The sequence below is a fragment of the Hyperolius riggenbachi genome, chromosome 10, assembly GCF_040937935.1.
Source record: "Hyperolius riggenbachi isolate aHypRig1 chromosome 10, aHypRig1.pri, whole genome shotgun sequence".
Taxonomy (NCBI): Eukaryota; Metazoa; Chordata; class Amphibia; order Anura; family Hyperoliidae; genus Hyperolius; species Hyperolius riggenbachi.
Window position 1 is genome coordinate 231,604,677 of NC_090655.1, and position 26,023 is coordinate 231,630,699.

Consider the following 26,023-nt stretch of genomic DNA (forward strand, 5'->3'; position numbering starts at 1 on the left):
GTGCCTACGAGACTGCCTGGCCCTGTAAAGGACCAGTCACCCTCAGGTACCCTAATCTCCTACAACTAATTTTAGTTGTCCTTATGTGTTGCCACAACCTATACAGTGGCTATCAAAATTTCAGCTTCTCCAAAAAGGTGTTTTTTAGGTTATATGTGATTTATGTATATACTTCTCTTCCTTTCTTCTTTACACTTCCATGCTATACTAAGGTTCTATACCTAAGGGTTACCGGTTGCCTACATGCTAATTCATTCCTTCTTCTAGACAATGGTTAAGCTGTACACGTTAAATACCAAGGGGCCCTCAATGTTCCTCAAAAAAGATTATCTCTTTTAAGAGACCTACGGAGACTTGACGTAGACTTGGCCTTCCTCCAGGAGACGCACTTGACTTCTCAGGACTCCGTACGCCTCCATAATAAACACTATACTGATGTGTTCCTAGCCTCGGGGCCAAAAAAAAGAGCTGGGGTAGCATTAATCTGCAAGAAAGGACTTCCCCTACAGGTAGAAAAAATAATACGTGATGATAAAGGACACTTCTTGATTTTACTGGGTTCCCTCGCAGGCAAACCAATTACATTAGCAAATGTATATGTTCCAAACACACAACAAATTCCCTTTTTGTCCTCTTTCCTCAACAAACTGCAAAAAAATGCTAAGGGTACAATTATTCTAGGAGGGGACTTTAACCTGGCCTTTTCCTCCATCAAAGATAGAAGCAAAAATATCTCCTCATCCTCATTCGCTTCACATGACCGAAACTCCCGTAAATTCCGTATCCTTCTCAGAAAGTTTGGCTTACTAGACCTATGGAGAATAGTCAACCCAACTATGACCGACTTCACATTCTTCTCTCCCCCCCATGCTTCACACTCACGGATTGACTACTTTTTTGCCAAAGCCCAACTCCTTCCCATTTTAGCTGACGCTTCCATAATTCCTACCGCCTGGTCTGATCACCAAGCAGTGCTACTAGATATAGATTGGGGGTCCAACCCACACAAGCCAATGCATTGGAGGTTAAACGAATCCCTATTAAAAGACAAAAGGGTCACCTCAGAATGCCTAGAGGAGTTACAAGCATTTTTTGATACAAATATCGGCTCGGTTTCATCCCTAGGCTTAATTTGGGAATCTCATAAAGCTTTCATTAGGGGCTTTTTTATCGCACAGGGCTCTAGAAAAAAGCACTTTACCTCAAACAAACTCAAAGAATTAAATAACTCCCTTACAAAAGCACTTAATACATACAAACAACAACCTACGCAAGAGAACTACTCTGCTATTCAGCAACTTAAACTAGATATCCGCACTCTCCAATCTTCTCAACTTGAGAAAAGCCTCAAATGGACTAGACAGCTGTTTTTTGAGAGAGGTAATAAACCACACACTATTTTAGCCCGAAAGCTTAACCCGCAAAATTCCCAACATACAATCTATGCAATGAAAGATTCCCAGGGCACCACCCACTATGACCCAACTAAGATTGCAAGTATATTTTCCTCTTTCTACAAACAACTCTATAACTTACCGGACCCATCCACCAACCCACACTACTCTGTAAAAATATCAAGTTTCTTGGAGCAGCTCCACCTCCCCAAACTAACAGACCAAGACTGTACCACCCTAAACACCCCTATCACTACATCCGAGATACTAGACGTCCTTAAAAAACTGCCCTCTTCTAAATCCCCAGGTCCAGATGGCCTTCCCTACTCATATTACAAGCACTTTCAATCAGTTCTCATACCACACTTAACTGATATGGCCAATAAAATTATGAAAGGCGAACTCCCACCCTCTACAATTCTTAACTCACTTATCACAGTTATCCCTAAAGATGGAAAAGACCCCCAACTCCCTCAAAGCTATAGACCTATTTCCCTTCTAAACTCGGATTTAAAAATCATTACTAAAACTATAGCCAATCGCCTTAATCCCATATTAATTAGACTCATAAATAATGATCAGGTGGGTTTCATCCAAGGCCGCCAAGCGGGCGATAATACACGTAGAGCCATAAACTTAATATCCATAATGAGTAGAACCAGCAGGCCCTCTCTGCTCCTAAGTTTGGATGCAGAGAAGGCCTTTGACCGACTGAATTGGTCATTCCTTTTCAAAGTACTGGAGCACCAAGGCTTTACAGGTCCTTTCATGCACCTGATTAAGTTTCTATATTCGAGCCCATTAGCCTCAATCAAACTACCATTTGCCCCCACTAACCCCTTTCAAATTTTCAATGGCACGAGGCAGGGCTGCCCCCTCTCCCCACTCTTATTTGCCCTTAGCATTGAGCCTCTCGCAGAAGCAATTAGACAAAATGTCAACATAAAGGGAGTTAACCATGGTAGACACGAATATAAGATCTCCTTATTCGCAGACGACATTCTATTGACTATTGTAAACCCACTTACCTCATTGCCAGCCCTGCATAACACCTTATCTCTATTTGAATCCTTATCAGGTTTCAAATTGAATCAGGATAAAACTGAGGCCTTACCCATAAAAATTCCCTCAGATCTCCTTACTTCCTTACAAAGTAGCTTTCCCTATAAATGGCAAACCCACTCCTTAAAATATCTAGGAATCCACCTCACACCTACCTATAGTACTATATATAAGTGTAACTTCCCATCTCTTATACAGCGAATCATGCAAGATCTACACAAATGGACTGCCTACAAGATTTCCTGGCTAGGACGAATATACGCCTTAAAAATGAACATTCTGCCCCGTCTTCTATATCTTTTCGAAACCCTCCCAGTACTGATCCCATCCTCCCAATTGACAGCCCTACAAACGGCCTTCCACAAATTTGTCTGGAATCATAGAAGGCCAAGAGTCCACAAAAACATTCTCCTCTCTCCTAGAGAACAAGGAGGTTTGGGGCTACCACATATACGCTACTACTACTATGCTGCTCATCTACGTCAGTTATCTGAATGGTCCGAATTAAAAGTATATACAAAATGGGGCCTTATAGAAGCAACAAGTATGCTTCCGGTTTCATTAGCCTCCTTAATTTGGGCAAAATCTGTACCTAAAATACAACTACAGCAACCTATACTCCCCACAATTAAATTCACATTACATATCTGGCGTATTACCGCTTCTATGGCCGGGTTGAGGTCCTCTCCTTCACTATTATTACCAATACTGGGCAACCCTTCCTTCAAACCAGGCCTTTCTGAGTCCTTCATGAGCACTTGGTATAAATGAGGTTACTTCAACCTTAAGGATTGGATACATCCCCTCACAAGTAAACCATATACTAGAACTCAACTTGAAAACAAAATTTCCTTCACTCCTCAACGGATAATGGAGCATAACCAAATTACCCACTTTATCAATTCAATTATCCATACACCCGAAATTACGCTACATTTTTCTCCTTTTGAGCGATTATGTGATAGTGCAGGACATCAGAAAGGCCTGATTTCCCAAATCTATATTCTGTTACTGACTAAATCTGGATCCTGGTCTCCAGACCATTCTTATATGGCAAAATGGTCGTCTGCAATCTCCACACCTATATCTCTAGATGACTGGTCTGACATATGGGATAATGCTAAGCACTCCTCAATGTGTATCCAAATTAGGGAAAATATATACAAAATTTTATTCCGTTGGTATCTTACACCGGAAATTTTATCAAAAGCCTATCCTGGCTCATCTGATTTATGTTGGAGAGGATGCAATAACAAAGGCACTCTAGAACACATTTTTTGGTTTTGCCCTCTTCTCACCCCTCTTTGGACCAAGATACAAGACCTGATTCATAGCACTACTGGTGTCATGATACCTCTGGAGCCTCTTCATATGCTTCTAGGCAAACCTATTCCAAAGACAAACAAACACACAAATCGCCTAATTACCCATATAACAACAGCAACTAGGTTGGCCATAGCCTCCTCCTGGAAGAAAATAGCCCCACCGGACATCTCTGAGGTAATCCTTAAAGTCAATTGGACTAGATCAATGGAACAATTGACAGCTTCCCTGAGAGATACAGAAAATAATTTTCATAAAATCTGGGACTCATGGCCTTACGCATCCCCAATCTATCAACCCCCTCAAAGTTACAGTTGCAGGTCTATTTTTGGATCCAAAGAGATCTCATGACACCAGAGAGGTATTATCTTATCTAATCATACCATAGAACAACATTGGGCCCTAATCCTAAACCAAAGGCACCGGACAACCCTTCTTTTCTTCCTTCTTTTTTCTATCTTTTCCTCTCTTCTATAACCCTGGCCGCAAGAAGCACTGCCATGTTTTCTCTACCCCATCTGGTTTCCCTTCACATCCCTCATGTGCTTTCTCCTACAATTTCTCTCTTAGCTGTAATAGCTTACTTCCCTCTTATAGGGACTGATATAATCTTCGATAAAGTAGAATAAAATATGGTTCCTTTTCAACAGGTTAAGTGTTTTATAGACATCAGATTTAGTACCTGCTAACAGTATCCAGGTTGGGAACAGCATTTAAAACTCACCGACACCAAGGATACATTCCCAATCATACTGGACCTTTTTTGCTATCTGTTTGATGGGTGTTTCCTTCCTGAGATCATCTAAACAAACTATTTCAAGCTTGATCTGATCCCTTTTCGTTGATACTACAAAGCATTACTGTCACTCTTACTATAATGTTATATATGTTGTTATCATGACATTTGTTGGAAACATGTTTTATTACTTTTCTACCCATGTTAAAAGCTTGTATGACACTTTTATTGATAAGATGGAAATCAATAAAAAAAGTATAACAAAAAAAAAAATCAGGGATATTTCCTGCTTTACTGAAGGAAGCAATCATCAGGCCTCTCCTCAAAAAACCCTACCTGGACCCAGATGCAATGACCAGCTACAGACCTGTCTCTAACCTCCCCTTTCTGGGCAAGCTAATTGAAAAAGCTGTCTACCTCCAGCTAGAAGCCAAAATCCTACAAAACAACAGTTATGACCCATTCCAGTCTGGCTTCAGGAAACACCACAGCACTGAAACTGCCCTCATCCAAATATGCAACCACCTGCTCATGGCAAGAGACAGAGGAGAGTGCTCGATCCTCATACTGCTAGACCTTTCTGCAGCCTTTGATACAGTTGACCATGACATCTTGATAAACAGGCTACAGGAATACTGCGGCATTGATGGCATAGTTCTTCAGTGGTTCCAATCCTTCTTGAGTGGCAGAACCCACAAAGTGTCTATGGGGCCCTTCCTGTCCACCCCTGTATCACTTAAGTATGGGGTGCCCCAGGGCTCAATCCTCTCTCCCCTGCTTTTCACTATTTACATGTTACCGCTGGGAAAACTAATCCAAAAACATGGCCTGACATACCACTGCTATGCAGACGACACCCAACTATATCTTTCCTTCAAGCCGGGTGTGACAGACCCAACTCTAACTATAAACGCCTGCTTACGTGAACTACAGAAATGGATGAATGACAACTGGCTGAAACTAAATGCAGACAAAACTGAAGTCCTTCTGATTGGAGGGCAGAGCATGATAACAAAGCAACTTAATTTGCAGTCTTCACCACTGGGAATAGGAGGCACGGATCTACGCAGCTCTGATCATGTGCGTAGCCTGGGAGTTCTAATTGATTGGGATTTAAACTTCAGAACTCAAATCTCTGCTGTGGTGAAATCATCCTATTTTCACCTGAAGAACATTGCAAAAATCAAGCACCTCATCCCCCCAGAAGATCTGCCAACCTTAGTCCACGCCTTCATCACATCCTGACTGGACTACTGCAATGTTCTCTACACTGGCCTTCCAAAAAAGGCCTTGTACCGTCTACAGCTGATACAGAATACTGCTGCCAGACTGCTAACCAACCAACCCCGTCACTGCCACATAACGCCAGTCCTGCACTCCCTTCACTGGCTACCTATAGAATGGAGGGTCCTATTCAAGATCGGCCTACTGACATTTAAATCCCTGAATAATCTAGGCCCTGGATACATGAAAGATATGTTGCAGCTACGTAGCAATCCCCGCATTCTCAGATCAACAGGTTCTAATAATCTAGTCATACCCAGAGTCCACTTGGAAACGTTTGGTCCCAGAGCCTTCTGTCATGCTGCCCCTACGTTTTGGAACTCCTTACCTCAACAGATCAGGACAGCTCCATCCCTGGACGTGTTTAAATCCAGACTGAAAACCCACCTGTTCAGTCTGGCATTTGCAGAAATATAACTTTTGTTGTGTGAATACTTCATCCTACTAATTACTGAATCTGAGAGAGCCTAAGCGCTTTGAGTCCTATGGGAGAAAAGCGCTATAGAAATGTCATTGTATTGTATTATTGTATTTAATCTGTTTATTTTCACCTCGGGTTCACTTTAAAGAGGAACTCCAGTGAAAATAATGTAATAAAAAAGTGCTTCATTTTTACCATAATTGTGTATAAATGATTTAGGCAGTGTTTGCTCATTGTAAAATCTTTCCTCTCCCAGATTCACATTCTGACATGTATTACATGGTGACATTTTTACTGTGGGCAGGTTATGTACCTGTTTCTAGCTGTTCTGGCCTTGCAGACAGTTGTAAACAGCCATTTCCTGTCTGTGAACATTGTTACATTGTGGCAGTTTGCCCAGAGTACCGTAGGGTACCAGAGCCTCTTGTGGGAGGGGTTTCAGCACAAAATCAGTCATACAGCGCCCCCTGATGGTCGGTTTGTGAAAATCATTATATTTCTCATGTACAAGGGGGTATCAGCTACTGATTGGGATAAAGTTAAATTCTTGGTCGGAGTTTCTCTTTAAAGTACAGACACTTAAAAAAAAGAGACCAGTGTTTTAGATGGGGGGGGGGGGGGAGAGTATAAATGGGAAGGAAGACAAGAAACTGAAAATAAGACAAGAAAAGAGAGAAGAACTGGGCAGAGGAATAGAAAAGAATAATGCATAACATAAGAGAAGAGTGTAAGAGAGCTGGAGGAAGGCCAAGAGAAGAAACATGCAAACAGAACAGACCAGCTGGAGAGAAGCTAAAGAACACCTGTGAGGTTTGCAATGGCCAATTTTGCATATTTACTTTGCAAGGGAGAAGCCTCTGGATTCTGAAGAGCATTCCCCTGTCCTAAGCCCAGCCAATGCAGCAATGAGACCCCCGAAGCGCAGCCACACTGCACAGTAGCATGGACCCGATCAGGCTGGGCTTTTTCCGCTGTCGACAAGCAATTTCTTAGGGGGTCTCTGCGCTGGAACGGGCTGGAGGAAAAGTTTGGTGGAAGCCTACCGAGGTGAGTACCCCGCAGGGGCAGTTTTTTTTCCTTACAGATACACTTAAAAAAAAACAGAGAAGAGAAAAAATAAGAGAATTGAAGTGGATAATGGAAGATAAGAATATCACAGCTTTGATGAGAAGAGTTGAAGAGAAAACGAGAGAAAGCTCTTGTGTAGGCCGTCCAGAGGCTTCCCTCTACTTGGGTAAGTACCTATCTAAAGGTGCCCATACACTCGTCAGATTGGCAGCAGATAGATAAGAAATGCATCTGATGATCTATCTGATGCGTTTTTAGAACATTTTTTACCAGGAAAGAATTCCAATAGATTTGAAATCTATTGAAATTCAATCTGATGGCATTTTTTTGTCATCAGATTTCCATTAAGGCCAATGCAAACTGATAAGCAATCTCATCAGATCGACCTAAATTTTCTACCCTGCCAGTTCGATAGAAATTCATCGAAATCGATCGAAATCGGCCATCGATCGGTCGATTGGCCAACCGATTTTCAATCGATCGATCGGGATCGATCGGTCGGCCAGAATATCGGCTGAGTGTATGGGCCCCTTTACTTTATTTTTTATAAGTTACAGGTTTGCTTTAAGCAAACTTTGATCTTGTTACGTGCGTCTTTGTGTGTGATTTAGCAAATAGCGATGACACTTATTGCGTAGAGAAAAGTGGTCACTAACATAATAAATACTGTAAAAAAGTTTATTGCACATGCTTTGCCACTGCTTTATAAGTAGCTGTAGCTGACAGAACAGAGATGATGCAGAAATAAATACATTTTGCTGTATTATTGTGGCTTTATAACTAAGTGGCGTGCATCATTCTACAATATGCTCAGCAATGTAGCTTCGGAGCCCTGGGCCCCAGTAAGCGCTCTACACATAACAATTGATATGGAGTACCAAAGCCTGCCAAGGACAGCTGTAATGCCAAAGAGGGTCGGGAGGAGAACATTCTATTAACCACTTGCCGACCAGTGGATTTTGGTCTGATCTGTGCTGCGTGGGCTCTCCAGCCCGCAGCACAGATCAGTATTATGCCAGGGCGATCAGACTTCCCCCCTTTTTCCCCACTAGGGGGATGTCCTGCTGGGGGGGTCTGATCGCCGCCGGCTCTCTGCGCTTTGTGGGAGGGGCTCTTCAAAGCCCCCCTCCACAGCGTTTTCGGCGCTCCGTCCCTCTCCCTCCCTCTCTGAGCTGCGCAGGACGGATATCCGTCCTGCGCATTGTAGGATAGGCTTCAGCCTATCAAATGACGGCGATCCCCGGCCAATCAGAGGCCGGGGATCGCCGATCTGCCTTACGGCGCTGCTGCGCCATATGATGTAAACAGCGGGGATTTCTTTTCCCCCTGCGTGTTTACATTTTGCCGGCGAGCCGCGATCGGTGGCTCTCCAGCTGTTCACGGAGACAGCCTCCGTGAACGGACATGGAAAGGTTTCCATGGAAACCCGCAGACGACCAGTTTACGCCAATCGGCGTTAGCTGGTCGTCAAGAGGTTAATGGTTACAACCAATCTAACCACATTCAGAGATGATCATTACCAGCTTTTAGCACCAAAAATGACGGCTCTCCCTGCTGCCGCTAAACTCCCCGGCAGCGTTAAATATACTATTCCCCCTCTGAGTTGTTGCAACTCAGAAGGAGATGTAATTTGGGGTTTGGCAACTTCTAGAGCCCTGAGTTACCGCTACACGGGGCACTCAGCATTGCATTGCTGCTATGACGGCGCCCAGCTTTGGCACTCTAAATGAACTGCTTCGCTAATAAAGCTGTTGAAGAAGGGCCCCTACCTCTGCTTCCCCTATTGCTACGCCACTGAATACGCTGCTGGGAGGCGGTTCCTTAACTCTTGTCTGACTAATGGATAGACGAATCCATTATTTCAAACACAAAAAGGGACCGCGGACCGAAAGCACTAATAATAACGGGAAAACCAAAAGAGCAGAAGTGTTTGCTGGGTAAACATGCACAGGATATGCTGAAGGGCGACACCCACAAGACTGTAACTGAATTAATCACTTTTGGCTGGAAACAATACACCTGAAACTGTTTTCAAAAAAAGCTATTAAGTACATGATAATCATCTAGTATGTGTACTTACTGATGCTTTTTTCCATGTAAACCCTTCCCTACACTCTGAACAGGAAACAAAAAAGATGCTAACCAGTGTGAATTTTATGATGTTTGAGAAGGTCCCTTTTATTAATGAAGGATTTCCCACACTCTGAACACGAAAAGGGCCGCTCCCCTGTGTGACCTTTTTGGTGTTTACGAAGGTCTCCTTTGTACATGAAGCATTTCCCGCAGTCTGAACATGAAAAAGGACGCTCACCTGTGTGACGCCTCTGATGTGCAAGAAGGCTCGCTTTACATGTGAAACGTTTCCCACACTCTGAACATGAAAAAGGATGCTCACCTGTGTGAGTTCTGTGGTGTATCATGAGGTGTCCTTTGTCAATGAAGCTTTTCCCACACTCTAAACAAGAGAATGGGCGCTCGCCTGTGTGAATTTTCTGGTGTATAAGTAGGTGTGCCCTAAACAAGAAACCTTTTCCACACTCTGAACAGGAAAATGGATGATCGCCTGCATGTTTCCTCAGGTGTTTCAGAAGGCCTCCTTTCTCAGAGAATCCTTTCCCACACTCTGAACATGAAAATGGCCGCTCCCCTGTGTGAATTCTCTTATGTGTCAGAAGACTTCCCTTCTCAGAGAAACCTTTTCCACATTCTGAACATGAAAAAGGATGATTACCTGTGTGAAATCTCTGGTGTCTAAAAAGGCTCCCTTTCTCAGTGAAACATTTCCCACACTCTGAACATGAAAAAGGACGCTCCCCTGTGTGAATTCTCTGGTGCGTGAGAAGGTGTCCTTTCTGAGTAAAGCTTTTCCCACATTCTGAACATGAAAAAGGACGCTCACCTGTGTGAATTACCTGGTGTTTAAGAAGATGCCCTTTTTGCATGAAACCTTTGCCACAGTGTGTACACACAAAAGGCCGCTCCCCTGTGTGAGTTCTCTGGTGTGTCAGAAGGTCTCCATTCCTAATGAAACCTTTCCCACACTGCGAACATGAGAAAGGGCGTTCCCCAGTGTGAATTTTCTGGTGTTTATGAAGATGTCCTTTCTGCATGAAACCTTTCCCACACTCTGAGCATGAAAATGGCCGCTCCCCTGTGTGGTTCCTGTAATATGCAAGGAGGCTTTTTTCATTCATGAAACCTTTCCCACATTCTGAACATGGAAATGAAGGTGACTCCAAATTGACACTCTGAGCTGAATCCTCTGCATTATAATGATCATTTGACATATCCACTTTATGAGATCTTGGCTGGATATTTGGGGTAACAGGATGTGATATGTCAGCAGACTCCTCAGGAGTGGAGGGATCCGGTGATCTCTCCTCATGGTAAAGTCTGTGATGTGTATTTCCAGTAATGGGGTTTCCTCCAGGGGAATACTGTGTGAGGTCATTATCTTCTGCATTATCATCTGGAGGCGAGATAAGACGTCCCTCCGAGGTGCTCCCCACATCCTGTCCATCTATTGGGGAGATAATAACAGTTATGCAACATTCATTCTCCTGTGTGCAGGCAGCAGAAATGTTTTAGCTGGGAGACTCATCCCTGATGTATGCACTGCATTTCCACCTCCTCTGCTGAGAAGGCTGCTGCAGAAGATGTCAGTGCTATATATACATAATCATGATATGGCAGGATATTAGGCTATGACTATGGTAGGGATTAGAGTGTGAGCTCCTCTGAAGGCAGTCAGTGACATGACTATGTACTCTATAAAGTAGAAGATGTTAGTGCTATATAAATACATAATCATGATAGTAAACTAGTAAACATGGGCTGTGTGTAGTGAGTAGAAATGGTCAGTGAGATGCTAATAATTCCATCTTGCATGCAAATTGTATGCAGCTTGGGATTGGGAGAACTATTATGCACTTCTTGCTGATCTGTATTCATCCAATTCCAAGCTGCATACAATTTGCATTAAATTTGCATGTAAGCCAGAATCATAAGCATCTCACTGACCACCTCTAGTGATGAACAGAGGGGTTGCCTATAGATAAGGTAGAGGGAGCACAGAGGTAATGAACGTATCATGTGTGGATGCATTAATGGAACAGGATTGGGCCCACTACAACCACACACACTCATACAAAAGGGAGCCAGGAATCCATAGAACTCGTGAGAACATCCAGTAGAAAAAGGGGTTCCGCTACACCAGAGGTCGGGTGAAAAAAGGTCGGCTTTTATTATTATTCCATCAGTGCATACAAAAGATAAAAAAGCTCACGCTTATCGGAGCTCACGGCTCCTTAATCATAGCTTCAGCTTCAGCTATGATTAAGGAGCCGTGAGCTCCGATACGCGTGAGCTTTTTTATCTTTTGTATGCACTGATGGAATAATAATAAAAGCCGACTTTTTTTCACCCGACCTCTGGTGTAGCGGAACCCCTTTTTCATGTGGATGCATTACATGTACCAGTGTTGCATGGTACAGGCACTCACTGTGACACCAGACACTGGAAGAGGCCAGCAGGCAGGTGAGCCTCAGCATGGGAGGGGGACACACTGGCCAGGGGTCCATCATTTGTGGGGAATGTATGTAGGTATCTTGTGTTGATGCACTAAGAGTGGCCATACACCTGACGATCTGCCACCAGATCGACTATCAGATAGATCCCTTTCTGATTGAATCTGATCAGAGAGGGATCTATTGCCTGCCCATGCACTACACACTGATTTCCAATGGATTTCAGCATGAAATGTATTGTAAATCGTCCTAGCACTGCATCCTCTGCCTAGTGTATGTGCATGCTGGCACAACCCCTGGCCTCCTGTGTGAGGCATCATCGTGAGCGTCTGTACTACGTGACCCTGGAGCATGTAGTGATGTCACCGTATGCACTGGTGTCACATGGTACAGGTGCTCACTGTGACACTGGACATAGGAAGAGGCTAGGGGCTCGATTCGCAAAGCGGTGCTAACCCAGTTAGAGACTTTAGGTGTGATAACCATTACACCACGCTGGAGAAAAGCCCCTTATCATGCCTAAACTCAGTTTAGGCATGATAATAGTTTAGGCATGATAAGTTTAGGCGTGATAAGTTTAGATAAAATTAGATCGCAAAGTCCTGCGCGCAAAGCAGCGCCATTAAACTCGTGCACCAGACTTTGCTAGCTCAAAACTTTTGATCAGCTGTGCACTGCGGTGCTAACCCAGTTGGTGCTATAGTTATCACGCCTAAACTTATCACACCTACACTTATCACACCTAAACTTATCACGCCTAAACTTATCACACCTAAACTTATCATGCCTAAACTTATCATGCCTAAACTTATCATGCCTAAACTGAGTTTCGGCGTGATAAGGGGCTTTTCACCAGCGTGCTAACAGTTTGCACCGCTTTGTGAATCAAGCCCTAGGAGTCGCACCAGCAGACATGTGAGCCTTCAACATTCAGAGGGAAAGGGCACATATACACTTGCGGGGGAAGGGGGGGGCACTGGCCAGGGGTCTGTAGTTTGGCTGTTACTGCCGTGCACTCAATTGAGTCCTTGCAACCAAGTCTTTAAGCCATGCTCAATCAATCCTTTCGACTGATTTTGGCCAGAAATTGATCGAAAGATTGATTGAGTGGCCATGTTAAGGTACCAATTCAATAAAATTTCGGATTGGAAGGTTCATTGGACTGAAAAATCGAGGGAATGTATGGGCACCCTAAAACGTCATGTGTCTGAATAAGTTTAACAATCATTACATTGGGCTTGATTCACAAAGCAGTGCTAACCCAGTTAGAGACTTTAGGCATGATAACCATTGCACCATGCTGGTGAAAAGCCAGTTTAGGCGTGATAAGTTTAGGCGTGATAAGTTTAGATAAGTTTAGATCGCGTGCAAAGTCCCGCACGCAAAGCAGCGCCATTAAACTCTATGGGAAGTGCACCAGACTTTGCTAGCGCAAAACTTTTGATCAGCTGAGCACTGCGGTGCTAACCCAGTTGGTGCTCTAGTTATCACGCCTAAACTTATCACGCCTAAACGCATCACACCTAAACTTATCACACCTAAACTTATCATGCCTAAACTGAGTTTAGGCGTGATAAAGGGCTTTTCACCAGGGTGCTAACTGTTAGCATCGCTTTGTGAATCAAGCCTATTGTATCTAAACAGTGTGTACACAATGGGCTTGATTCAGACAAATAGCATGCTTTATCAGCAGGGGCGTAGCGATAGGGGTTGCAGAGGTTGTGACCGCATCGGGGCCCTTGGGCCAGAGGGGCCCCTAATGGGCCCTCCCTCAACTACAGTATTAGCTCTCTATTGGTCCTGTGCTTATAATTATCGCTTCTATAGATACTTTGAATAGTGGTAATCATTAACAAACTGTTCCCCATCTGCTTCTTGCCCCTCTGGCACTGTAGTTGCTATTGGCAGATTTTGGTGCGTCGTATCAATTGTTATGTATAGAGTGCTTGGGGGGCCCCATTGTAATACTTGCATCGGGGCTCACAGTTCCTTAGCTATGCCACTGCTTATCAGAGTAGCATAGCGAGCGATACGAACCCACAGCGGCTCAGGGCAGAATGAGTGGAGCTCTCGTCATTGCCAATTAGCAGGCATACGTTCACTATGCTACTCTGATAAGGCATGTTGACTTTGATAAGGCGTGTTATCTCTGATAAGGCATGCTATTTGTCTTAGTGAATCAAGCCCAATGTCTCTATCCAATAATGGTTCTACCCATTATTCCATCATTCCCTCTATCTTAAAAGCAGACATTTCCTAGCCACTTAAAAGCTGTAAGCTAGCTGCTCTCCAGAACTGTGACTGCCTTGTACCATATAGATGCATCTCCGAGATTTCCTCCAACTGGCATGTGCCATTTATTGTGCCTGTGTGCCATGCATGTACTGTACACAGCTGTGCTCAGTAGGGATGGCCCTGCCTAGGAGAACTCACTGAGACTTATGTGATCAGTTTGGTCAAGTTATAGATTTCTAAGACACTGATTTGCTGGTCATGATCATGTGTTAAACCAGGAAGTCATTACAGCAAATCAGATCTTTACAAATATATCAGCTGATCATACTGATCTCCTAGACAGGGTCATCCCTAGTGCTCAGGCATATGCAGTACATGTACAAAGCAGGTGTGATGTGGAGGAAGGACAGATGTGAAGTCACTCTTTATATTTATTTATTGTATTTATAGTGCCAACATATTACGCAGCGCTGGACATTAGTTAAGGTTACAGACAATATTTAGGGGTGACATACAGCAAAATGACAATACAGGAATACATGCAAACCAAATCATGCAGCACAGTATTAGTACAAGGTAATGCTTAGTCAGTCACTGGATGGGGAGCATGGAGTTTAGGGAAGTTGAGGTCACTCAAGAGTGACTGTACAGTAAGGGAAGTGCATGAGCAGGTCGGATACATAAGGAGGAGGACCTTGCCCAAAGGCTTACAATCTAGAGGGAGAGGTAGGGACATGGAAGGTAGGGTATATGCTGCATAATGGAAATGTGGGCGGAACAGAGGTCTGGCACCACACTACACACAGGTCACCAAGAAACAGACATATAAGTAGATATGGAATATTTGGGAGGGAGATACAGTATCATTCAGGGGTGTAATATGTAGGGGAAGCGTGGGGGCATAATGTGGGAAAATACTGTACCATGCACCATTTACAACTCATGTCCATACTTAGCTGCTCTACCATTGACAACGCACTCTCACATTGCCAGTGATGTGATCTGCTAATCCCCCTTCAGTTACACTAATCTCTGTATTGGAGAACTGAAATGTTATTTTTGAAACATTCCTCTGTTGAAGCTGGCCATACACTGGCCAACACATAGATCCCTCTCAGGTCATTATCTAATCAGAGCAGGATCTATCTGATCAAATTCCCCTACACACTAAACAGATTTTCAATACATTTCAACATGAAAGCTATTAAAAATCTAGGAAGCTTCGCACCGATTGCCAGGTCCCCAGGTCTCCTCACCTTTGCCCCCCTTTCCCCCAGGCCATGCAGGGTGTAGGCACTTGTGTGTTTCCCGGCGTGTGTTTTCTCTCCATAGCTACTGGTGCTCGCATGACAAATGCTAGAATCTGAGCACTAGCGGCACCGTGGCACACACCTTTGTGACCACTAGAGGCCTCTAGTGTTTGTCACACAACACAGGCGCCCCAGGAAAGAAGAGACAGGGAGGAGAGCCCGGCGATGGAGACAGGTGAAGTGCACCGGAGAGCAGGTGAGTGCAGGATCCTCTGTCTACACTGCGCCTTTCTTGAAATCGAACACCACTACCGCCATTCTCCCAACCTGGCAACAATCAGGCAATATCTGCCATCTGGCACGATCAAATGATTTGATTGATCTTGGATGAAACGATCGATCAAGCATTGTTTGCAGCATTGATTACTAGCAGTATATGGCCTACTTTAGAGTTTCTTGCTTACCTCTGCTGATATCCAGAGAAGAATCCTCCTCTTTAACGGTCACCAACATGACATCCTCGGGAGCACAATTAAGATAACTGCTAACACCGGTCTCTTCTTCTTCTTTAAGTCTTTGCATTATTACATCGTCCTGAGTAATTTGCTGATCACTCCTCACATACGTCTCTTCTTCTTTAATTTGAACCATTATTTCACTCTCCTCCACAGACTGTGGATCACCCCTCACATCTGTCTCTTCTTCCTCCTCTTTAATTTGAACCATTATTCCATCATCTTCCACAGACTGCTGATCAGCTTTTGCATGTTTTCCTTCCTCATCTTTAAACTCAGTTTTCACATGAATGCGTTTTTCACTCTACGCCACAAAAACACAACAAAACCAGATGAGGAAAGGAGGTTCAACCTGGATATTTACCTCAGTAGTGGGAATCTCCTGGATGATCTAAAGGCTTCCCGGATCCTTTTTGAGCCCATGGTTCCTCCACAGGACACTCTTATTCTTGTGGCCATACTTCCAGCTGTGTAACAGTACATCCAGACTGGGCATGTGCAAGTAAGGTCTGCACTTGCCCAGTAAAACAAAGTGCTTGTGTACAGAGTAAAGAAATCTGTGCACACGCGGCTTGTTTTAATGGGCATGCACAGGCCTCTCTCATGCATGCCCAGTCTGGATAAGCTTGTACACGATGGGAGCACAGCCAAAGAGATTTTGACTAGTCTTGTTAAATAGGTTTGGAGGGATCAAGCAAAGGAACAGTGGGCTGCAGGAGGATCCAAGCATAGACTATGCAGAGGCTTCCCACTAATGAGGTAAGTATCCTGCTTCAGGTACTCTTTAATACATGAACAATGTTACTGTGAACGGTATGATAACCCTGTATACTCTCAAGTTTTGTAAATCTGATTTTACCTGATAATGGTGGTAAATGATGTGATCTTCCTGTGGACAATCCTGGGAATAAAGAGGACCTGTATGTCTCTCTGGTGGATTTCTGTTACTGGATCTATCTGTAGGAAACACACACACTGACTGAGTACTTTGTTTCTAGGTGTTTATCAGATGATGGGAGGATCTATGTGGTCTATCCGTGCTGATCTCCTCTTACCCGGTGATGTAAGGGATGGCTGAGTCTCCATCATGATCTACTTTTAGAGATCTTTGTGTTCTTCTAAATACTGCTACTCCTGCATGGAGAAATAGAAAGGGACATCCTGACACCTTATATGGCACAATGATATAGTCATCGTCCAAACACATTATTATGTATGTATGTATGTATGTAGTACTGGCATCTTCCACAGTGGTATAAAGATATGTCACTAACTGTCCCTCAGTGGAGCTCACAATCTAATCCCTACCATAGTCAGTCACTGTCTAATGTTCCTTTTGCAGTCTTAAGGTCCGTACACACGCCGGACTGGAGGCAATGACGGGTCCGTCGTCACCTCCCACTGGGTGGGCGTTCCAACGACAGTCCGGCGTGTGTATGCACTGTCGGCGGACTGATACGGCTGTTTCTGAGCGATCCGCCGGGCGGATCGCTCAGAAGCAGCCGTATCAGTCCGCCGACAGTGCGTACACATGCTGGACTGTCATTGGAACGCCCACCCAGCGGGAGGTGACGACGGACCCGTCGTTGCCTCCAGTCCGGCGTGTGTACGGACCTTAAGGCCAATGTTAGGAGGAAACAATTAACATATCTCTTTGTGCTTGGTATGTGGGAGGGTACCAGTGCACCTGAAAAAACCACAGGGAGTTTCCTGGCTCTGATTTGAACCTGCGACCTAAGTGAGAATGCTATCCACTATACCACTAAACCCACCATAATACTCGCTGTTGATAAATAATCTCATATAATTCCTCATGGACAATAAAAATCTAAACCTCTATCTCTATCCTCCTACTATTGTCAAACAGGCAGGATACCATGATAGTGAGCCTCCAGGAGCAAGAGCAAGATTTGTTATATCTAATTCAGGAAGTCATTTTCTCAGTGGATGCAGAAAAGAAAAGATCTGCACATGAGGGATACGCTGACTCTGAAATGTATTCAATCATACAAAGACAATGTGTACATAAAGGGACAGACTTCTAATGCGTTTCACATCAGATGATGCTTGCGCATACATTATCTGATGTGAAATGCTTTAGGAAACCTGCTCCTTTATGTACTTACTTTCTTGTATTATTAAATAGTCAGGAGATCCATCGAGTGTAGATCTTTTCTTTCCTGGATGACCTGAGGCTGGCGGCCTTTGATGCACGCAGCTTGTGGAAGGCATTCATTTTCCAGCAGTCTGGGTGAGCTGAGTGATAACCGCTGTTTGTTTACAGAATGTAGGCAGACGTGTAATGAGGCAGGCAAGGTAAGCAAATATGGAGGTAACATCATTCCAATGAGGTATTACCACCTTCTCCATATTTATAGGCACTATGTTTAGGTATTGTTCTTCCCAGTGGTGCCATGTTGTTTTTTTCCACCTTGCCTATTTTATAGCATCATCTGTTTATGCCCCGCCCATCTATGTCTGCCATATGTCAAGCCAAGGCACAGCTGCATTGCATAAAGCTTATTGCTTCACCCCCTGCAGACAACTCTGATGACGTTGTGACCAGTGGTGTCACTACCTTCTTGGATAGATTTCTTATTAAATGTTAATATGAAGAAAAATGAACCAGGATAGAAAGGAATAGTGTGGTTTGAATTATAAAACAACATTTTTTCTTATGAAATCTTAATGGTATATGTGACTCGGGGAGTGGTGGGGGCGTAATCAGGGGTGTGGCTTAAGTGTCCCTCTTTCTCATCTCAAAAAGTTGGGAGGTATGCCATAATAATAATAGTGTGTTACTCTGTGGTGAGGACATTAGAGTTTAAGCTCCTCTGCTTTAGAGACTGGTCAAGGTATATGCCAATACGCCAAGGAATATGTCAGAGCTGTCCATTTGTGTTATGTAATACAAAGTGTTATTATTGCTGTGTAAAGTGGTTATGTATTTCCCACCTTCACGCATAATGTATTGCTAACCTGTTTGTAGTATACTCTAGTGTACAGCACCACGGAAGTTGATGGTGCTATATAAATCCACAATAATAATAATATAATTGTATAATAGTAATAGTGTGTGACTGTAGTGGGGACATTAGAGTGTAAGCTCCTCTGGTGCATTGAGAATGTGCCTGGTAATAGTGAGGGAGGGAATAGTAGGGGTTGCTGAGTGTGAATATGAAATAATATATTATTATTACCTCCTCTGCTGCCAGTCCCAGCAATGTCTCCTCTCTACTTCCTCCAGCTGCATCTGATCCCCAACTTCCTGCCATTCTGTCCTTTCAATTTCTGTGTCTCAAATGGTATAAGAAAGCTCTACATCTTGTGGCCATTAGTGGAACTGCAAAGATCATTATACTTCTTTGTGTTATACTGCTTTCTCTGTGTCTCCCGGATTATTTCATATACACATTATACTCCTGTAATCAGGGTCGAACTGGGCCACAGTAGTACAGTTTTTTCCCTCGGTGCCCCCCCCCCCCCCTCCAGGTCTCTGGTGGGCCCCCCCCCTCCTTGCGTAGCTAAGGAGCTGTGGGCCTCGATGCAAATTTTACAATGGGGCCCCCCAAGCACTCTATACATAACAATTGATACGACGCACCAAAACCTGCCAATGGCAGCACGGTGGCGTAGTGGTTAGCTCTCTCGCCTTGCAGCACTGGGTCCCTGGTTCGAATCCCAGCCAGGGCACTATCTGCAAAGAGTTTGTATGTTCTCTCCGTGTCTGTGTGGGTTTCCTCCGGGCACTCCGGTTTCCTCCCACATTCCAAAAACATACGGATAAGTTAATTGGCTCCCCCTAAAAAATTGGCCCTAGACTACAGTACTTACACTACATAATATAGACATATGGTAATGGTAGGGATTAGACTGTGAGCTCCTTTGAGGGACAGTTAGTGACAAGATATATATATATATACACTGCACAGCGCTGCGTAATATGTCGGCGCTATATAAATACTAAATAATAATAATAATGTCAACTACAGTGTCAGAGGTGCAAGAAGGGGATGGTTCGTTCAGTTTGTTAATGATTACCACTATTCAAAGTATCTATAGAAGTGATTATTATGAGCAAAGGACCAATAGAGAGGTAATACTGTAGTTGAGGGAGGGCCCTTCTGGGCCCCTTTGGCAACCTCTGCGATCGCAACCTCTGCAAAGTAGGCCATTACTTTATATTGAAGGAGGGGACTCAGGTTGAAATGTCTTTGGTGGGCCCCCAGTGTCCCAGTCCGACCCTACCTGTAATGACATACCTCCTGGATGTACCTCTTTTGGAGCCAAATCCCTCTGTCCCTTTCTTCCTCATCTGTCCCTCTTTCAGGACTCTAAGATCTATGTAAATATATGTATTTTTCTACTGAAAAAATGTGTTTAACTGACTCTAAATGTTATGCCTATCAACTAGATTGGATGTATTTCTTATTTTCAAATGTTTTTACTAAGAAAAACTAATGATGATAGAAAGGACCAGTGTGGTTTGAATGATAAAACTACCTGTACATCTTTTGAGTTTGAATTCTTTGTGATATGGGGCAGCACGGTGGCGCAGTGGTTAGTGCTCTCGCTTTGCAGCGTTGCAGGGCTGGATCGAGGCAGAGGCAAGAGAGGCTCCAGCCTCAGGGCGCAGTGTAGGAGGGGGCGCACAACTCACTCAGCTATCATTCTTCTATTGTGTTTGAAGCAGAGAAAAATAAGAAAAGGGGATACATGGCAGTGACTGGAAGTGAGATAACTAGAGATTAAGGTGTTGGGGGCCCTGGGGCACCTCTTAGTCTAAGAGCAATCAGTGTGTGACAGCTGGGGGGGGTGGGTGGGTGGGATGGATGGAGGGGGGGGGGCACTTAGGTGTCTCAGCATTGGGTGCTGGAGGACCTTGTCTCGGCTCTGAGCATTGGGTCCCTGGTTCGAATCCCAGCCAGGTCAAAATATGCAAGGAGTTTGTATGTTCTCCCTATGTCTGTGTGGGTTTCCTCTTGGCACTCTGGTTTCCTCCCACATCTCCAAAAAATAGATATGTTAACCAGCTGAGCGGTCTGGACGAGCTCAGCTCGTCCAACACCGCCAGCGGCTGCCGCTCAGGCCCTGCTGGGCCGATTTTAATGAAATAAAAAGCAGCACACGCAGCCGGCACTTTGCCAGCCGCGTGTGCTGCCTGATCGCCGCCGCTCTGCGGCGATTCGCCGCGAGCAGCGGCGAAAGAGGGTCCCCCCAGCCGCCTGAGCCCAGCGTAGCCGGAACAAAAAGTTCCGGCCAGCGCTAAGGGCTGGATCGGAGGCGGCTGACGTCAGGACGTCGGCTGACGTCGATGACGTCACTCCGCTCGTCGCTATGGCGACGATATAAGCAAAACAAGGAAGGCCGCTCATTGCGGCCTTCCTTGTTTATTCTGGGCGCCGGAGGCGATCGGAAGATCGCCTCCAGAGCGCCCTCTAGTGGGCTTTCATGCAGCCAACTTTCAGTTGGCTGCATGAAATAGTTTTTTTTTTATTTAAAAAAAACCCTCCCGCAGCCACCCTGGCGATTTAATCAGAACGCCAGGGTGGTTAATTGGCTTCCCCCTAAGTTGGCCCTAGACTACGATAAATACATAGACATATGACAAGACAAATAACATTTATACTGTGCTTTTCTCCTGGCGGACTCAAAGCGCCAGAGCTGCAGCCACTAGGATGCGCTCTATAGCCAGTAGCAGTGTTAGGGAGACTTGCCAAAGGTCTCCTACTGAATAGGTGCTGGCTTACTGAACAGGCAGAGCCGAGATTCGAACCCTGGTCTCCTTAACCAGTAACACCATCCAGCCACTATGGTAGGGACTATATTGTGAGCCCTTCTGTGACAATATATTCTGTACAGCGAAAAATGTCAGTGCTATATAAATACTAAAATAAATACATTTGCACGCCCAGGGGTGTGGCAGGGGAGTGTCTTAAAGTGTTCCTCTTTCTTATCTCAAAAAGTTGGGAGGTATGAGTATTGAAGGTATCTCAAATAAGTAAATCAGGGAAGGACTTAGCTAACATAAATAGAAGGACTTTCACATTTTAAACCCCTCACCAGATATTATTTGAAACACATTTCTACTGCCTTCCATGCAGCCTATAGGGCAGTCTTTCTCAAACAGGGATTCCCTGGCATTTGCTGCCTCAGCTGGCAAGTTGAGAATGTTTCAAAATGACCTCCCCAGCTTCTTAATGTCCTCTTTACTCATTTTCTGTCCATCCTGAACTCTTCCTTACTTGTTCATCATCACTGGTGCAATAGCCATGTGACTGTTATGAAACATTACATTGGTGATGAATAAACGTGTGGCATGCCAGAACTAAGCATGTGTGTAGAGCAGATGAGGAGGAAAGAGAGAAAACACTAACACCAGGAAACTGAAATATGGAGGGCATGAAATGGGTGCCATGCAAAGGAGAAACATGGAATGGGGACTATTACAATAATAAAAAGTGTTTAGCCTCATCCACTTATAATGACCATTCCAACTATAAAATAAATCCCACCTCCATTAATGCAGAGGTTCCCTGAGATCCAAAATGTATTTGAAAGGTTCCTCCTGGGTAAAGAGGATGAGAAAGGCTGCCATAGAGGGTAACCTTACAGAGATACGAAATATCATGTGACACTATAAAACCTAATATAAAAAAAAATTAAAAAGCACATTACTGTTGTAGACTAAATTCAAAGCAGAGATCTATAAAGTGCAGGGTGGAAACTACACGCATCAGTTTCTTTTCAGGGCAGAATATTTTAACGTTTTACTGACTTTAAATACAGTAAAGTAGACTTATGAAAACCAAGGCAGGAACTGGAGCAAATGGGATGCAAAACAGGAGGGAAACAAATGCTCAGACCAACCAATTAGAATCGAACACCTGCTCCATTTCCCCCTGTTCTGTTTATTAAATGCAGCCTAATGTGCTTAAACAGTGGTTTCTATAAATATATATACAGTTAAAGCAAGCCTGAAGTGAAAATAAACTGATAAACATTTGTATCCGTTTAGCCCTAATCCCAAATAGTACTTTCTTGGAATAGTGATGTATAATGTATAGGTTTTGCTCATTTTTGTACAAGATGCTATATTTTTTCTCCAGGTATTCCACCACTTTTTTCAGTTTTCATGTATTCCATGCTGTCCAGCATGCCAGGTTCCAGTCCCTTTTACCGTATGATTGGTTAGTTGCATGGTGAGGGCATTAAGCCTCATACACACATACGAGTCATGTTGCCTGGCGGGGTTTGGGACCTGGTCCCACGGGTGACATTGCAGGGCCAAGGATGCACACATCCACGATATTGACATGTTCTGTTGCTATGCTGATCGCTGAACAAGACGTTGGGGGACACTGTACTAACACTAGAGTTTTGGCAGAAGCGGTCATTATTGGTCACCTTGGCCGAGATTAATCTAGCGTGTGTACAAGGCTTTACTTAGAGGTGCAGAGCCAGGGACACAGGAAATTGAGAAGCACACCTGGGTGAGATGGACCTATATTCCATGAGCATCAAAAGAGGATGCAGGTGGCATCTGAGTTCCAGATGCTAGGGGCAAAGTTGGTAAGTGGATGTTATACAGTGTGGGAAACAAATGATCAATAGTTAGAACTGATTTTATTTCTGCATAAACTGCAAAGTATAAGCAAGCCTGGACATTTGTGTGGTGTAAATAAGTTCTCATGGCCTTACTATACCTACAGCTTGAGGGATAAACAACTTATAGAAATACCCATGGAGCCCTCAGGGCTGAGCAAACTCTTATATCTAGCGGTGATCTAGCTGAACTACAGTGTAATTGAGCTGCTCCCATTGTGGGAGGTGGCCCCAGGGTCTGACCTCAAAGCCTTCTGCAACATTGGGTTTGGTGACATGACATGTACTTGTTCATCTGCAACAAAGATGAACCAAGAGCTAACATCATCCACAGATTTTCTGATTTCCATAGAGGAGGGGGTCTCATCTCATACCCAAAGGAACAATTGTGCAGAGGCCCATATACACTCTAAATTGATTGGGACCTGATCCCTCAGGGGATATCACTGGGCTTAGGCTGTACAGATGCGGAGACAGCGGACAGCACATTCTGTTGCAATGCGGGGAGTGGTGGGCCGATGGAATGGCGGCAATGTGACCTTACATGGTGCTGGGGCGAGTGACGCCAGGCTGCATATATTAGAGTAGATAGAATGCCCTTGTCATTTCCCTTGCTGCCTGCCATTCCCTTTCTTCCCCCCAAACACATTTGGATATCTGTAGTGAAAACAAGGAAAGGGGATTTGTTTTCTCTTTATAGCATCAGAGCCCCATCAGTGCTGCAATGTATTTATTTAAGCATATTGAACCTCTCTGTTTGTTATCATAAAATTCCTCTGATAGATCCAAAATAAGTTGTTACATTGTTCCAAAACAGATATAAGTTTGTACATAAAAACAAATGAAATGTCTGTTAGTAAGAGTTTTATTTCCGTTACAAGAATCAACAAATATTTCAGATGGGTGTCCAATTGTGATTATCACGGTCTGCTATGGTGCTGGATGTATAAGTATGAGCTTTGTATCTTCTAATAAACAAACAGAGGACAAGTCATCATTATCATCATTGGGGGAAGCATTGGCTGAAGATTTATACAGCAGAAGGGAAAAGCAGCACTTCCAAGCAGACGCTGCACCTGACTGACTACCTGCAGAAGTATGCAGAGCTCGAATAACGGGCAGATTACACACCTTGCATTCAAAACAGGTACAGTAAAGGAGGGCGTCAGCTACAGCATAATATGTGCACAAATTATTCCCTACTAGACTCTCCCACGACGATGACGTGCCCCCATGGGAGAGACCTAACCACTAGTCTAACAGTGAAGCATAATTCAAACAGTAAAGCATAATTCAAACACTAATCTAACAGTGAAAAACATAATTCTTACCTGGTGCTGCTAGCCATAAATGTTATACACATTTGTTCAAAAGGCAGCGCCCCTAGGCTGCAAATGAAATGAAACCAACACTTCAAATACAAATCAGATGCAAATTATGTACTAATCACTATTCTAAGAATTTGAATGCAAACTGAAGCACATGGATGCAGATAGCCTGAAGTATACTTATGTTTTTTTTCCCCCATTGTCGTGGGAGAGTCTAGTAGGGAATAATTTGGGCACTGTGAACATATTATGCTGAAGATAACAACCTCCTTTTACTGTACGTTTTTTGAATGCAAGGTGTGTAATCTGCCTGTTATTCAAGCACTGCACATTTGTGCAAGTAGTCAGTCAAGTGCAGCGTCTGTTTGGAAGCGCTTCCATTACCTTCTGCTGTATAAAAAAAACATAAGTATACTTTAGGTTAGCTGCCTCCATGTGCTTCAGTTTGCATTTAAATTCATAGAATAGTGATTAGTACATAATTTGCATCTGATTTGTATTCAACGTGAGTATTTAGCCCCAGGGGGATCTGCACATCTCTGTTGGTTTCGTTACATTTGCAGCCTAGGAGCGCTGCCAATCACTTGCTGTATTAGCTGAAGGTTGCTCTGGAAAAATCAGTGACCTATAGCTGACATATGACTCAAAACCTGACCTTTGCCATTCAGTCTTGTGATGATCCAGAGGTATAAGGACCAACAGAGAAAGCACACAGTGCAGACATACCTAAACCTGACAAGGTATTTATTACCGTCTACCACCAGTACATGCTAATTTGGGATCAAATCTGACAAGCTCTTGCACAGGACAGAAGGTAAACAGAGATAAATGCCTCTTGTATGTATTTAGAGAGTTTAGCCTGTCTAATCCCTCCTCATCTGTGACTAATCACAAGTTGTAATTTGATCTCTCCCCTGTGTCTCATGACTGCCACAGCAGAGATGACAGATAAGCTCATTGGAAAGCACGGATGTTAACAATATGTCTGCTTCTATGAAAGCAGGACGTAGATACATTTCTGCTTTACTGCAGGATCTGTATCAGCTGTAACAAAGAAATTATTTTTCTTTAAAGGTTATAATGCTATTGCATATCTTTTATAGCAGAGAGGGAGTTTTGAGTTTAGGTCTGCTTTAAGGGACTTGAAGGTAATTTGCTGTATTGGTAAGATTTTTAGTTTGTTTGTTACTGGAATCCATGGCAACTAGTTTGTTGTGTTCCTTAATTGGATTTGCATAGAGTCTGTACCCAAGAAACATTAAATACCTCTAAATCC

General features: G+C 43.8%; 1 protein-coding gene across 1 annotated transcript in view; it reads right to left on the reverse strand.

Moving 5' to 3' along the window:
* Nucleotides 1-9,198: 9,198 nt before the first annotated feature.
* The window catches only part of LOC137536893 (zinc finger protein 850-like), a 42,554-nt gene continuing 25,729 nt past the window's right edge, over nt 9,199-26,023 (reverse strand). Inside the window, exon 10 of the mRNA XM_068259074.1 lies at nt 9,199-10,487. Coding sequence (XP_068115175.1) covers nt 9,427-10,487 — 1,061 coding nt within the window. The 3' untranslated portion in view covers nt 9,199-9,426. The remainder of the gene's footprint in view (nt 10,488-26,023) is intronic.